The following is a 16,084-nucleotide window of genomic DNA, read 5'->3' on the forward strand; positions in this document are numbered from 1 at the left end:
ATTCTCAACAGCAACATCTACTGATCGTCTTCTCTTCGGTGTTTGGGAAAGTGGGTGGTTTAGAATTAAGTGTGATTTCGAGTCGTCCAACCTCTTATCTGTCTTTCATCAGGCAAGTCCTCATGTGTTGGAAATGAGCATTTTCTCATAACTTCAGTCCTCACAAGACTTGTATTTGGAATAATCGTTTTTATTGTACTCCGTAATAAGTCTTTGTATTATGAAAACTGGTTTAAATATAATATGTTTGTCTTTACTGTATGATGGACAGTTATGGTAATATTCTCAATTACAATGATTTCTGTTTAAAACATGCCATCCTGGTTTTTTAGGTGCCATACCTCAAAACATGGCGATATTGCTATTCTTGCACACTATGTGACATCCCTCTCCATCTCTCTCCCATCCCTATGTTTAGGTAACTACACTCTCAGAAAAAAAGGTACAGAAGCTGTCACTGTGGTGCTACCTTTTCAAAAGGTACACCTTTGTACCTAAAGAGTGCATGTAAGTCCCTCAAAGGTACATATTGGTACCAAACGTGTCCATATTAGTACCTAAATGGTACATATTAGAACCCTTTTGAAGGGTGCTGTCCCAGTGACAGCTTTTGTACCTTTTTTTCTGAGAGTGCATTCTAGAGATCTTTTATGTATGCATATTAGAAGTGTCTACATTGATAGACTTCTACCAAATCAGCTCAGATGACACTAAATTATTTTTTATTTCTCTTTGAAGGAGATAACCTATACTAGGTTACCTATACTTTTCCAATTTTCCCTAAAGTAAAAAAACTTCCATTTTAAAATAATTAATGACATATGTCCATCCAAAGAAATTACTTATAGCTAGGTCAAAATTTTATATTGGGGGAAAACTCTTGTCAATTTTGTGAGAATGACATTGAAACTGAGCACATATTTTTTTACTCAGTTATTCTGTTCTCAGTTGTACAGCAAAATGTACCACATCGACATCCATGTCAACCCCTTTAGCTATGAACAATTTAAATTTGGTGTGCTCAAGAAACTTGTACACAGCACTATCTCGACTTGCTAAATTCTTCATTCACAAATGTAGATTTTCTTATGATTGTGTCATTCTATTTGAAAACGAACTATTTACAGTTTTAAGATCTTGTTCTAATGCTACTATACTCTCTATCTTGGTCCTTGTAATACATTTCTTCTCCCTTCCAGTCTAGTGCAGTGTTATATTGGGAAGGGTAAAATATTTCAATATAAGCATTTATACCCCCCCCCCCCCTCCTCCCCCTCCTTTCCTCATTTTGTAAATGAGCTTAAAATTCTTGCTTCACCCCCCTGTGCTCTCTAAAATGAAAAAGCTATTACAGTAGCCAATTTTTTCCATGAGTTAAGTGCCTTGTAGCTTTCTATCACCCCTTGTAGATTTAGTTATATACACTATTATTTTATTTATTTGTGTAATTACTTTTCTTTCATTATATTATATTTAATGAAATATAATTTCGATCCTTATTTATTTTGCTTTAATGTCTATTCATTTGGATTTTCAAAATGCCACCAGTCACGTGTTATTTCTTATGATTGGGTCTGCTAACCTCATAGTTCAGCTTCACCCACTAGCAGGCCAAATGGAACATTTTAGGAGGCATGCAGAATATTTTGTCAATAGGGTCTAGTGTTGTTTTACCCTAATGTTCTTCAGCACATTTTTTGAGATGGTCCTCACTGCAGAGCATAAAATCCGGGGGGAGGAGTCGGATCAAATCCAACTCCTCCCACCTTACATACCTAAACCTACCCATCTCCACCCCTAAACCTACCAATCTCCACCCCTTATATAAGATCCGACTCCTCCCCTCGGATCTTGTGTACTGCATTGAGGTGCTACTGCATTTTTTTTGTTTCATAGCCTACAGAGCCTTTGGCATGACATTGTTTTGACTATCACAACATACTTAGGTTCACAAAAATGTATATAAACAAATGTATATAAGACTAGGTCTAATATTTTAAGTAGAAATTGCTATTTGTGAGTAAATAAAAACCCTGAAATTACAAATGAGAAAAGTCATGTAAATACACTGGTAATAAAAAGTGTAAACCATGAAGAACACTCAGTTATCGGTATTATGGCATTTAATTATTTATAATTATGTTAATATGTTGCCACTCCAAGTTTCTGTAAATAAAAACTCTGAAAATAAGCAGCTTTGTCATTATAGCAAAAGTATCAGAAATATAGGGGGTCCAAATATAGTCTTTGACATTGAGGGGCCTTGGAGTCAAAAAGGCTGAGAACCACTGCTCTAAACAAACAGAACATTTTTATTTCCAGCTGTTGAACAGAGGTCATCCAGTTACCTCTGGGCTATTTACATCCACCGAGAGCTCAACCATCCAAAAAAAAAAGTATGGGCCATAACACCATACTCTTGTAGACAGACAAACTCTTGATTAAAAGTCACAATTTAGACATTTGTATATTGATAAATCATTATATCAATTAGAACAAAGTTTAAGTGCAAGGTCAACATTTATATGTTTAATATCCACAGAATCATTATGCGACGTCTTTTAGCTCATGTTCATTTCAGTCACAAGAACCATCTTTCCAGCCATCCCGCCATCGCTCATCCACCCTGCTGCAGTCAAACTCCGGCTTGCCTAACCGGATGTTGATGTCATTATGGAGGCGACACAGCCACTGTGAGAGGTTGTGCCGGCTGTTAGTGTCTGGTTGATTTGTTTTCAATCTGATAAGAGACAAGATCATTGAAACATATGCTACCAAACATAAATGTGAACACTGCAATGCTTCTGCTATAAAATGGTAGAGGACAAACATAAAAACCTCAACAATAAATGATGACAACCTTGATCTCAGGTCCTCTGCGCATTCATCACACGGGAAAACCTTTGAGAAGAGGTTGATGAACTGTGTCATCTCCCCCTGTTGTTCTGTGGTCGGTGTGTCGGGATAATATGCAGCCATCGTGTGAAGAAAAGACCATGAGCTCCTGCCCAGCTCCTCTCTGTCCAGAGGGCATTCAACAGGCTTAGTTTCCTCCACCGCCCTGCTCTCCTGTTCAAATATCATATGATTGTTCACTGTAAACAATAGCAACTGTTGTAGCACAACATTATTGTGTTGCTCTGGCAGCTAAACTATAGTTCTTGACTAGTAACTATAACCAGTCTTGGTTGGGGGTAACTCATTACAAGTAACTTGAGTTACATAATCAGATTACTTTTTCAAGTAACTAGTAAAGGCATTACTATTAAAATATATGACAAAATATCGGAGTTACTTTTTCAAATAAGTAACGCAAGTTACCTTGTTTTCCTATTTATTGACTGACAGCTCTCTTGACCCCATGTTGAGACCCCAAGTGCAGAGGTGTTGTGTGTAAACATTATGGTCATTGTAGTTCTAGACTAAATGTGAGCGTGCATTTACTCATCTCACTTGCACAAAAAAATTCAATATTCCTCAAAGTGCAATGCAAACCTCCAATAACTAAATATGTTAAATAAAACATACATTTTTATGCATTTAATCTTACCTTATTGACCAATGTACTTGCTTCTGACCTTCAATTATTCAGTTAAACCATAAGCAAAAATGATTTTTTAGTTTCTTATTGGTAAAATAAGTGCTAAACTTTTCTCCTGCATCCTGTTCTTCTACAATCCAGAATGGCAGCACAGCTGAAAGGTTTGCTTTAACTGCGCCCTCTACTGTACAACCGTGAATTTGCATTTCCTTCAGCCTGGAGGCTTATTATTTCACTTTTGGTGTGAAAGGGTCTTTACATTTGCCCAAAAATATAACTTTTTTGTTATAAAAAAACAAACAAGCCCAGCCCAGGTGAAAAAAGTAATGCAAAAGTAACTTAACGCATTACTTTTCTAAAAAAAGTAACTAAGTAACGCAATTAGTTACTTTTTAAGGGAGTAATGCAATATTGTAATGCATTACTTTTCAATGTGAACTTTCCCCAACACTGACTATAACCATGACTGGCTTCTTCTACCAATTAGTTCAGTGTAACTGGTTCCTATAAAACAACGGTTCTCAAACCTAGACACAAAGGCCCTCTGATCTGATGTTGAACACGATATTCAAAGGCACCCTCTCTCATAGGCTCAGATACTTCTGCTGTAATTAATCTGCTTGATTTCAAACTACTTTTATTAAAAGAAACTGAGAGTATTGATATATTGAATTAATTAACCACAGTTCATTTTGTGATTCCAGAAGTTTTAAACACTGAATTTTCCTCATTAAATACAATAGTTACAGTGGGGATAAAATAGAAATATGATTTCAGTTTAAATCTTGTTAAGCAGTTTAATGTAAATTATTGTTAGGTTATTTTACATATTACTTATTATTATATTTTATTACATTATTATTATCATATTAATAATGATTAATTAATGTAAATGCTTTAAAGTCATCCTGCAACTGATTCCATTAGTCCCCCAAATAGATTTTTTATTATGAATCTACAATATTTAAGAATGTTCCACATATGGTTGAAAATACCATCATTGGCCTAGAAAGATAACATTCTGGGAGTAAAGGGAAGGATGCCCTTCCCTCACTGTCACACTGCAGCCACTCTGTGTGACTGCTGGCCTTTTCTAGCAAGAAAATAAACCTCAAAGACAATTGGAAATGTTTGTCTCTTATTCAGTGATAGAATTTTGCTTGCCACCACAACATATACCATAGTTATTACTAAATTTAGTGTTACTATAGTAAAACTATAGTGCAAGAGGTGAAAGATTAAAATGTAGCCTAATTCTGAAATGTAAAAAATCCAAACCTTTAGTACAATACAATTGTACTGACAAGTTGATATAAGTTCAGCAAGGATGCATGTGTTTAGTTGTCATCTATTTTGTTTACACAGATGTTTTACTCCTGATTCTCATTCAAAATTGTAGTTTCACTGTCACCTGCACTGAGACTGAGGACGTCTGCTTCTGCAACTTCATCCATGATTTAAAATCCGTACACGCTCGGCACGGTTTCTTTTTCGGTTCTCCGGTAGTGGTCGGGTCTTTACTCGTACTGTCCTCAGGTGGTCTGTCAACCACGGGGAAAGAGAAACCCTCCATACCAGCGTTATTTTGCGTGGAGGATCGCGACCCGGCGGCGGCTGCCATGTTTAAACTCGCACGACGTGTTATGTAGTACCAGGGTTGCCAGATCTCCGTGATAAACTCAGCCCAATCAAAACTAATCTTAAAGGGATAGTTCACCCAAACATGAAAATTGTCATCATTTACTCACCCTCAAGTTGTTCCAAACTTGTATACGTTACTTTCTTCTGTTAAACACAAAATAAGATATTTTAAAGAATGTTGGTAACCAAACAGTATTTTTCCCTACGTCAATGGGTGCCATCAACTGTCTGGAAGAAAAAACTTCGGTTTAGGTAGTTATCCTTTATTTTTTTATTTTCTATCTTTTTAACTATTTGATAACAAACTATTTACAGTTTTAAGATCTTGACTTGTACTAATGCTGTATTCTCCATTTTGGTCCTTGTCATAATTTTTTCTTCTTCTTTTTTTTCTCCCAACCAGTCTAGCACTGTTTTATGCTGGGTAGAGTAAAATATTTCAAAATAATAATTTGTCAAATCTTTAACCCTGGGGGAAAATAAATCTATGGCAACAATGTAAAAGAACTGCGCGTGAAAACCGCGGACTTGGCAACCTTGTGTACTTCACATGTTTTGCGAATCGCTCAGTCGGTTCTTCTCAATGAGCAAACGGAATTGTTCATGAACGACGATATGTGCCTTCACCTGGCTTTACTAGAACATTATTCCACAACGGTATGTAAGGGACCAAAATCCGAAGTAATTACATGCCTACGTGAAATAATCACTAAATCGGTTTTGTGAAACGACTGTTCGAATGAACCGATTCGCCGAAATGAGTCGGAATTGAATTCCAGCCACTGTAATGCATGATTGGTAGGAACGTTTGTTGTCAAACATATGTTGGTCTTGTGTAAATTATCAACAGTATGGCAACAACGGGTAAACTATAACTGACATATCACGACAAATGTAAGCGCTCTATGAAAAAAAAAAATGTTGAGGATTTAAACATTATAGAGTTGGTTTCACACCGGAGCACTTTCTGTGCCGCACTGTGTCCACCAGCGAGTGGTGACGTCACCAGCAGTCCATGCCGCAGAGTTCGGGCTGCCTAAAACTGTAATTATCACAGCATTTACTTCTCTAAATACACGAGTGACAGTGTCTAATACTTTCTGAAGTGTTGACTTTGTATAAGTAGCCATTTGATATGATATTTGTATGATATCACATATCAATCTGCAACAGTGTTTGACAAGTTTGATATAACTGACTACTAGCTTAGCTTACTACTGACAACGTAGCTAGAGAGCAGATGGACATGCTTTATTTCATGCTACTGTAATGTTCACAGGCTTCACATTAGGAAACATATCACACTTCATTGACAATGGGGATTCTGGAAAAGATAGCGGAGATAGAGAGAGAAATCTCTCGAACACAGAAGAATAAAGGTAAGTCAAGAGACCCTGGTTTAAATGTACAGTGGGCCTTTTGATGCTTTGTGTCTGTTTATTTCATCAATTAAATCCTGATTATTAACCAACTTGTTTTGCAGCAACTGAATACCATCTGGGTTTATTGAAAGCCAAGTTAGCCAAGTACAGAGCCCAGCTTCTGGAGCCCTCGAAATCAGCTGGAGCCAAAGGCGAGGGCTTCGATGTTATGAAATCTGGCGATGCTAGAGTGGCTCTGATTGGGTTCCCCTCAGTTGGCAAGGTAACAATGACACCAACTGTGCCATATTTCTGATGGACAAGACATGCTCTAATTGATGGTGTTTTGTAGTCTACTTTTCTCAGTTTAATGACATCAACAGCAAGTGAAGCGGCTTCTTATGAGTTCACCACCTTGACCTGCATTCCAGGTGTCATCGAGGTATCGTTTGTGTTAACATATTTATCTTCCCTCTCTGTTTTTGTTTTTATCTTCTTTCTGCGTATATCATTACTATTGTTATTATAGTAATTACAATTGTATGATATAATATCTAGTTTTGTATATAATATCATAAACATGTATATCTGACATGATATTGGTTTAAATTAATTTGTTAAAAATTCAATTCTAGTACAAAGGTGCCAACATACAGCTGCTGGATTTGCCTGGTATCATTGAGGGGGCTGCACAAGGTATTTTCTTTTGTAATGTACATTTTTATGTGTAACATATTTTGACATGTGTTTAAATTCATGAATCTTTGTTTGAAAGGTAAGGGCAGGGGTAGACAGGTCATTGCTGTGGCCAGAACTGCAGATGTGGTCATCATGATGTTGGATGCAACTAAAGGAGAGGTTCAGAGGTGAGTTGAAATATTTACCCCTGGTTTCACAGACAAGACTTAAAGGCCCCCTGAAATCAAAATTAAATTCATTTTTTTAGCCTTAATGTTATAAATAAATTCCAAAACAATGACAAAATTCGCATTTAGGAGATATAAGCATTCAAAACGTACAATCTCTCACTTGGGATAAAATGGATCACAGATTTTTATGACGTCACTGCGGACTTCAGCTTCTCATCACATTTTCTGTCCAATCAAATGCTCTCTAGAATCTAAAGTGTCCCGCGACTCCCGCCCCCTATGCTATAAATACCACTTGGCCAAAGCGACAATGGCTGTACTCGACTGTACTTTCGGCGGTAAACGCATGCTCAGTGTCAGCTGCTCGTGCTCATCAGTTCCATCAGTTAAAGCTCCAATATGTAACAATTTTGTAATAAAATTTCCGAAAATAACTTGCACAGTGTGATATATTTCCTCCAGTTGTGTACTTACAATATCTCAAAAGTCTCCAAAGATTTTTTATTTCAGAGAAATTCCGATTTTAAATAACTGTCCGTCCCGGAAAAGAAATGTCGCCTCTCAGTGACGCAATGTCCGCTCTATCCTTTTTTCCGGTGTGGACCATGTGATATTCCACCACACCGGAATATCACATGGTCAAATGCGGAAGTGGTGGTTATAGCGTTATAGCCATAGACTGTATGGTTATAGCTGTTATGGATCACGATTACTCTTTGGCGAGTATTGAAGTGCCAACAAAACGAAAGCGTCCATATTCGGATACACGACTGTGTGACAAACGGAGGAATAAAACCCGGATAAATATCGGCCAGGCGTTTTCGAGATGGAGAGAGCTGCGCGACAATCTTGGACTTGACAGAGACTCTGCTCTCGCGAGTGTATTGATAAGACAGGTAAGCAAAACAAATTATTTTTTATTGTACAAGTAACGTAATAGTTACAGTAAAGATGATTTTAATAGATATGAATTACACCATAATAATAATATAGCATAACATTTCACGTTCCTTGCAGTTCATTAATTATGATGACATAAAATAATACGATCAGACATACAGGTAATACAAAAACGAATAAATTACCTCATCCGTGATCATGATTCATTAATTTCATTTAGATAACGTTACATCGCTAGATGGTGAAAACGCATTAAAAACGACATCTCCCATCGTCACCTCCTTCATAGCGTCATCAAGCTTCTCCTTTGTTATTGTTGGAAACGGCGCCCTCTTGTGGTGAAAATTTTTTACATATTGGAGCTTTAACTGTCGGAGCTACTGGAGTAACATACACGCCGGGATATTGTTTATTTCAAGTCAGAGTGACTTTCAGGCACGTCTGAAAGCGAGTAACTTTAGAAAACTGGATCAGCGCTTACTCTGTTTTGAACGATTCAGTTCGATCTGAATAAATAAAAAAAACGGTTCAAAAGAACGAATCGTTCATGAACCATACATCACTCCCGTTGTCACGTCACGGAGCAATATTGGTTGGAGATGTGTGTTCGGTTGCTCAAATGCTCCAATTTTATTCCATTTTCAGAATGAAATGGCTAGAATTTATTCATATCTCCAACATTACTATTGAATCCAATGTATCAGCGCTCGGATTCGTTTCCATGGTGCTGTCAAGTACACTCGCAGTCTGTTAGGTAAACTAAACGCTATTGGCTATTTGAAAAGGGGGAGGAGCCATTCAATATGTCCCGCCTTAGCTTCCTGTCTCAGTGGAAATTACGTCAACACATCATACAACGTGGCCTTTTAAGCCTAGTCCCAGACTAAACTGCATGCTCGAGCAGTTTTAACTGAAAGCAACTCGCACTGACATATCTTAAAATAAGTCTGTGCCATTGTTTTGTTTCAAGATGCACACCAGTAATGTTTTTTTCTAAGGCACGTTTATAAAAGATACTTAAATGTCCTAATTGAACTAAGGCTTAATCCTGGCTTAATCTAAGCACTGTCTGTGAAACCAGGCCGTAGTCTTTGGAGAATGCTTGCAATATTTGCACTATTGTTCTGTTTGATGATTGTTGTTTTGTTCTTCAGGGAACTTCTGGAAAAAGAACTTGAAACTGTTGGCATTAGACTCAACCGGCCCAAACCAAATATCTATTTTAAGGTAAGCGTTTCAGTTTGTCTATTGACTAACATGTCCTTTAAATTTAGTCAATATTTTGTAGAGTCTCATTCATTAATTTTAGTCCACTTTACTCTCTCCAAAATACCATATGTTTTTGTTTTTTTTGATAATAACATTTTAGTTGACGATAATATGCAACTGACAAAAGTGTCAAGCTGTCACAGATTATCCAAACTTTTCAAAAATTAGTGGCCAGTAAGAATTTTTTTTCAGCAAGGACGTATTAATCAAAAGTGACAGTAAAGACATAATGTTAGAACATTCTTCTATTTCTGAAAAATCCTGTCATTTTAAACTTTCTTTTCATCAAAGAATTTCAACATTCAAAAAAAAATTCAACATTGATAGTAATAAGAAATGTTTCTTGAGCAGCAAATCAGCATATTAGAATGATTTCTGAAGGATCATGTGTGACACTGAAATTGAAATTGTCCTTTTGAAAAAAAAGTTTCTGAAATACTGAGACTGTTTACTGTTTAGAGACTAATAGGATTACACACAGATATACTGAAACATTCTTTTTTTTAATCTGTTCACATATAAAATATCTGTTTTTCAGCCTAAAAAAGGTGGTGGCTTATCGTACAATTCAACGGTTCCCCTCACACACTGCTCTGAGAAGCTTGTTCAGCTCATTCTTCATGAGTACAGTATCCTTTTGCCCGGTTTAGTCACTTTATTTAACTTTCCTCTAATGAAGAGCGACACGTCTACCTTAACTTGACTGCAGAAATCTTCAATGCTGAGGTTTTGTTCAGAGAGGACAGCACTCCAGATGAATTTATTGATGTCATTGTGGGCAACAGAGTGTACATGCCTTGCTTATATGTGAGTATATATTTCAATTCAAGTATCAGCCTAATGCAAAGCTTCTCAGATTTAACAGTATGCTGGCAAATTTGAATATGATTAATCTTGTTACAGGTGTACAACAAAGTGGACCAGATTTCTATAGAGGAAGTGGATCGTCTGGCCCATAGACCTAACAGTGTAGTGATCAGCTGTGGCATGAAACTGAATCTAGATTACCTCCTTGAGCAGTTGTGGGAATACCTGGCTCTGATCTGCATATACACCAAGAAGAGAGGAGGTGTGCCTTTTTGTCCTCATATTTTAGTCATTTAAAATTTAAGCGGGCTTTCACACTAGAGCAGTGCTGCTCAACCTTTTTGACTCAAAGGCCCCTGGTTGTCCAACATATTTGAAGGCCTCCCTCTATTTACAGTATTTCTGCTGTAATCATGACAAAGCTGCTTGTTTTGTATTGATACATTAAAGGAGAACTCCGGTCAATTTTAACATTGAGCTCATTTTTTTGTACATTTGGAGTTCTGTCAGTACAGAGAACAACGACAAAAATCGGTGTTGCCTACATCGTGTTATCCTCTTTTTAAAATTTGCACCCTGTTGACTTCAATGGGGCAAGTTTTAAACCTGCTTTTAGCCTCTTAACATCCTTGATGTGTCATTACAAGTGCCCAGCCATGTGAGTGATTCCTTTAGAGTTAACACGGGTGAATCTGACTGCAGGAGATGTGAAAGATATGTGCAAGGTACTAAACCTATGCGCGTGAACTCGACAATCGACTACTGTGGACTTCAGCCGAAAACAGGATGTAAATACAGGTATGAGCGCTGGCTGAAATAACATCATTTTTATTCATATCTTGCACATCTCCTGCAGTCAGATTCACCGTGTTCACTCTGAAGGAATCACTCACATGGCTGGTGCACTTGTAATGACACATCAAGGATGTTAAGAGGCTAAAAGCAGGTTTAAAACTTGCCCCATTGAAGTCAACAGGGTGCAAATTTTAAAAAGAGGATACCACGGTGTAGGCAACACCGATTTTTGTCGTTGTTCTCTGTACTGACAGCACTCCAAATTTACAAAAAAATGAGCTCAATGTTAAAATTGACCGGAGTTCTCCTTTAAGTTAATGTTCCTTTTTAGCATTTTAATTGAGAATAGAGTTAGATTATTGTTATCTATTAATGATTTATTTGAGTTTTTAGTGTAAACCAAGCCTGTTTGGCATCAGATTTTGGTTTATTTTGGTGGGGAAGCGGCTTTCCATCCACTTGAAAAGGTGATACAGATTAAGGCTCACATTTGGTATTAAAGCATTCCTCCTAAATTTAAATCTTAACATAAATTTGGGAAGTTCCCTTTCAGAGATTGCCATAAGAACTGAACAAGTGCTATGTTTCTTTGCTGTACAGTTTTTTTTTTTTTTTTTTTTACAAAGCATTCATTTTGAAGAGGTGTATTGGTGTTCATTTCCTGTTAAAAATAAAAGTCAGTACAGTATAGATATTTAAATTTCTATAATTATTGTGTTTTTGTTCTCCAATTCTTACCCTCCTTTTTTTTTATTGTTGTGTAGCACGACCAGATTTCGGTGACCCTATAATCATGAGACGAGGAGCATCAGTTGAACATGTGGTATGTCTCTGTATTACCTGCGACTTTATTTATGCATTATGCTGTGGTCAACCTGTGGAAAAACACACTCAGTGCACATTTAACCAAAACATTTTCATAGTTATTCATTTTAGAAAACTGCATCGTAGATGATGAAGTGTTGTGCACTGTGTAAAAATATACCTGAATATGTGTATTTATATTGTATATGCTGTCTAACTAAATCGTTGTCATATACTGTATACTATAGTGGCCAAAAGTGATATCCGGAGGGGATATTTGTTTTTAATGACCCTAAAAGTTTGATGAAACCATCAAAATATGAGGAAAATGTTTTAAATATGATGGAAGAACAAAACATTACACTTGGTTAATCTGACAAAATGAGGAAACGACAGCTACTGGTTTTATTTTATTATGCAAAAATAAATAAATGCATCGGAAAAACAAAAAGCTCACAGGAAAAAGCATACTTTGACTACAACATAGTGTTTAATATTTTGTTGTTTCATAATTTCTTAAAGGAGAACTCCGGTCAATTTTAACATTGAGGATAACACGATGTAGGCAACACCGATTTTTGTCGTTGTTCTCTGTACTGACAGCACTCCAAATTTACAAAAAAATGAGCTCAATGTTAAAATTGACTGGAGTTCTCCTTTAATATGACAGCCTTGCCAAAAGTTATATCCAACAATTTGGTATGTGTCATTGCCTTACACATTGACTTCACGCACAGCTACTCAATAAGCTTACAAAATCTTGAACACATTTTTAACAATATTTGAATAAAGTGTGAAGATGTCAATTTTCCGAGGCCGGACCTCACTTTTGGCCACTTCTGTATATGTCAATCACTTGTATGAACTCATGATTGCGCCTCTTCTTCCAGTGTCACAGAATCCACAGGACATTAGCTAGCCAGTTCAAGTACGCACTTGTCTGGGTAAGATTCTCCTTCACCTGTAGTGAAACATAGTCTTGCTTTTGTTCCGTATGTGCTTTTCTTCAACAACTACTGTCTTTTTGGATCATAGGGAACAAGCACAAAGTACAGTCCTCAGAGAGTAGGACTGACACACATCATGGAACACGAGGATGTCATTCAGATCGTGAAGAAATAAAATCTAGTCTTCAGATCCTCTACAGTATCAACAGAACATTTGATACATGCACAACAGAACATTTTTCTGTTAACAACTGCAGTGTTTCACAGAACGTCATGGAAGAACCTGTGGTCAGCCATTGAAAAGTGATTATTTTGTTTATGAAAAACATCCTGACAAAATCCATTCAAATAAATAATATTCAGATTTTTGTTCTTATTTGTGCCTTTCATAATGTTTTTTTTTATTATTTAAACTGAACTGGACATGTACAGTAAGGAATAAAAGTCTGAGACTGTGAAAAATCTGGCATTCAAAAAAAAAAGAAGAAATGTGATAAGATATATTGCATATTCTGCACTTTTCTAGGTCACTAACCAAATTTGTGACATTGATCATGTGAACTCCTTCTTGCAGACAGTCAGATGAAGCACAACTAGACAGAACATAAATGTATAAAAGATATATAAAAGACATTGAAAATATATAAGACTACCAGGGTAAAGTGACAAAAGAAAAGCGTTTCAACACAAAGCAATGACCAAAGATTTGCAGATAGATTCCACCAATCCTGTGTTAGCTGTATTTTACAATCCCATAAAACCAACATGACAGACTTAAAAGATCATAGTTCATTATTTAAAGCACTTAGACAAGAACATCCAGTTCAGTTCGTCCATACCAGTTTAAGATAGCTAGAGAAGAAGGAGCAGCAGATTATGTTGAACTTCAACACAATTTATCACCAGGTGTGTTGGTTATTTTTCACATTTTATGGTGTATTAGTTAACCATTTAAATCATTGTGAAGGGTTAATTGCATCTGTAATGGATCAAGTGAGTGATGTTTTACTGCACACACATCCAAGGAACATTTACAAATGTTTTTTAAACTTGCTAAGAGAGTTTTAAATGTAGCGTATCCAGTATGAAGCTTACATTTATGCATTGTAATAAAGTATGGTTATATGGTGAAGACTTTATATGATTGCAGCACACCAGTAAGTTCAACTCACAACTTAAACATGGGTGGTGACTCAGAAGCACTCTTTATGTCACAAGATGTTAACTGTTAGCTTTCTGTATTTATCTGAAAACCTAGAGCTGCCTACTCTATTCATTACAGAAAACTAGCATAATAGTTGACATTAAATATGCATGCTGAGGCACTCGGGCTGTACGACACAACAGACAAGTGTGGAGTGGGGAACTATCAAGCCATTGGAAGGCTGTTCCACTTCAGGCTTGATGGGGCTTTGTGTAATCAGCCCACATTTCAAAACGCTAAAATGATGAGCAGGATGGCAAGAAACTGTTTTGGAATAACTTGAGAATTTACGTTTCTACGCTGGAGTTACTTTGAATGAGTTCGGATGGAAAGATAATGGTAAGAAGGACGAGTGCAGTGCCAATGGGCTACGCTTGTAAACATGACACTTGATGCTGGGGCCATATGGTGCTGTATGTGTGTGTGTGTGTGTGCTCTAAGCCGGGACTGTGCACTTCAGCTTTTACTTCATTCTGATATTCTGCATCATTTACTGCTGTGCTGATCGTGAGGTTCTGAACATGCTGGAATGTTTTGAATACGGCAGTCTGACATTGTGAACTGAAATGTAGCTAAACTTTTAATTAGCTATTTGTAACTTACTGAAGAAGGAGGCTCCTTAAAACCATTTCTTTCTTTTTTTTTTTTTACTAATGAGCATGTATTTACATTTACAACAGTTCGTTCTGGTTCTCGAATCTGATTGGCTGAGAGCATTTTCCAGCTGTGCGATATTCCCCCAGTATCAGCACTGGAACGTTTCACTCCACTTTGTATCACTCCACTTACGGCGACTGATGGTCGAGGAATTTTTTTACAAATAGGCCTACTACTGTTGTTGTGTCATGAAATGTAGTTCTAATAGTTTTTTAGGCAAGAATGCAGGCATTTAAACCTCAAATATGTGACTCATATATAAACATAGCGCATATTTGACAATTTGTTTAGACCTTTTCGGAGATTTATCGCTCATGTACCCGCAGAGAACAGCTTCATCTCGGCCAGTCCTTTGAGAATTTGCCGCTGGCTCTTATGTAGATAGTGGTTAACCCTTTATGGCACAGCGTTGCCATATGGCAACAATTAATTTCTACTCATTTCCTTGTTATTCAGAAAAAATACAATATATTGCACTATGGGAATTAAAAGGGCAGGCCTTAAAGGTTGTATCAGTGATTTCAGGCCCAATTTTTTTTATCACATTCATCTAATCTTTCCTAACGATCCGCTAGCTGCCCGCCCCATAAGCATGCCGTCAAAAAACGCGTCTCTGTAGGCAGCCTAGGCTCTGAGATCTGCACACAAAAACAATTGGTTTCACCAACCACTCAAAACCAAAACAAATAGTGTTCCAACCAATCACTGACAGGGGGAGGGTGGTGTGAGGTTTTGAGCCAGCTTCTTCTTCAGCTCCGACTTCGCGTGCAGCCGTGCACGAGCACAAAACCTCACAACACCCCCCCCCCCCTCGGTGATTGGTTGGAACACTATTTGTTTTGGTTTTGAGTGGTTGGTGAAACCAATTGTTTTTGTGTGCAGATCTCAGAGCCTAGGCTGCCTACAGAGACGTGGTTTTTTGACGGCATATGCTTATGGGGCGGGCAACTAGCGGATCGTTAGGAAAGATTAGATGAATGTGATATTTTTTTTTTATCTCAGGCATCCATGAAATCACTGATACAACCTTTAATGTAGCCATGGTGTGCTGTTTTTAAAGGAGAACTTGGTAACTTTTTTAACTTAATAAAACTGTCTAGAATTCATTTGGATGGTTAAACAACCTGTTCTGGTGATATTGGTGACTTTCCCCGCTCCCCCCAGCGTTCCCAGGCGGAAAACCAACCTTGCAACTTGGGGACTACCGTCCCGGCAAGATAGAAATTGGAAGTCTCGTGAGAAGCGAGAACGAGCGCGAAACACGAATTGCTTTACGGCAATTCGACATA

The 16,084-nt window shown here is 37.2% G+C and overlaps 2 protein-coding genes across 2 annotated transcripts; one reads left to right on the forward strand and one right to left on the reverse strand.

The window, feature by feature from the left end:
- Positions 1 to 2,470: 2,470 nt before the first annotated feature.
- On the reverse strand, positions 2,471 to 5,185 carry gfer (growth factor, augmenter of liver regeneration (ERV1 homolog, S. cerevisiae)). The gene is made up of 3 exons (XM_079872875.1): positions 4,953 to 5,185; positions 2,861 to 3,069; positions 2,471 to 2,740 (listed from the first exon to the last, which is right to left on the reverse strand). Exons 1-3 carry the CDS (start codon positions 5,160 to 5,162, stop codon positions 2,578 to 2,580), a joined length of 582 nt encoding a protein of 193 aa, XP_079729001.1. The 5' UTR covers positions 5,163 to 5,185; the 3' UTR covers positions 2,471 to 2,577.
- A 952-nt stretch (positions 5,186 to 6,137) lies between these two features.
- drg2 (developmentally regulated GTP binding protein 2) lies at positions 6,138 to 13,310 on the forward strand. Its single transcript, XM_079872644.1, has 13 exons — positions 6,138 to 6,226; positions 6,462 to 6,561; positions 6,666 to 6,826; positions 6,896 to 6,985; positions 7,179 to 7,239; positions 7,319 to 7,409; positions 9,467 to 9,539; positions 10,120 to 10,210; positions 10,291 to 10,388; positions 10,485 to 10,650; positions 11,948 to 12,006; positions 12,878 to 12,931; positions 13,023 to 13,310. Exons 2-13 carry the CDS (start codon positions 6,498 to 6,500, stop codon positions 13,107 to 13,109), a joined length of 1,095 nt encoding a protein of 364 aa, XP_079728770.1. The 5' UTR covers positions 6,138 to 6,226; positions 6,462 to 6,497; the 3' UTR covers positions 13,110 to 13,310.
- Positions 13,311 to 16,084: the final 2,774 nt, after the last annotated feature.

Source organism: Squalius cephalus, assembly GCF_949319135.1.
Source record: "Squalius cephalus genome assembly, chromosome: 1".
Lineage (NCBI taxonomy): Eukaryota > Metazoa > Chordata > Actinopteri > Cypriniformes > Leuciscidae > Squalius > Squalius cephalus.

Bases quoted from the DNA above. Each gene is read 5' to 3' on its own strand.
- gfer (XM_079872875.1), bottom strand. From the start codon at position 5,162: ATGGCAGCCGCCGCCGGGTCGCGATCCTCCACGCAAAATAACGCTGGT. The intron at 3,070-4,952 runs GTGACAGTGAAA...ATATTTGAACAG, and splicing joins CGTCCTCAGTCTCAGTGCAG to GAGAGCAGGGCGGTGGAGGA. The intron at 2,741-2,860 runs GTTGTCATCATT...GTCTCTTATCAG, and splicing joins GCAGAGGACCTGAGATCAAG to ATTGAAAACAAATCAACCAG.
- drg2 (XM_079872644.1), top strand. From the start codon at position 6,498: ATGGGGATTCTGGAAAAGATAGCGGAGATAGAGAGAGAAATCTCTCGA. The intron at 10,389-10,484 runs GTGAGTATATAT...ATCTTGTTACAG, and splicing joins TGTACATGCCTTGCTTATAT to GTGTACAACAAAGTGGACCA. The intron at 10,651-11,947 runs GTGTGCCTTTTT...ATTGTTGTGTAG, and splicing joins ATACACCAAGAAGAGAGGAG to CACGACCAGATTTCGGTGAC.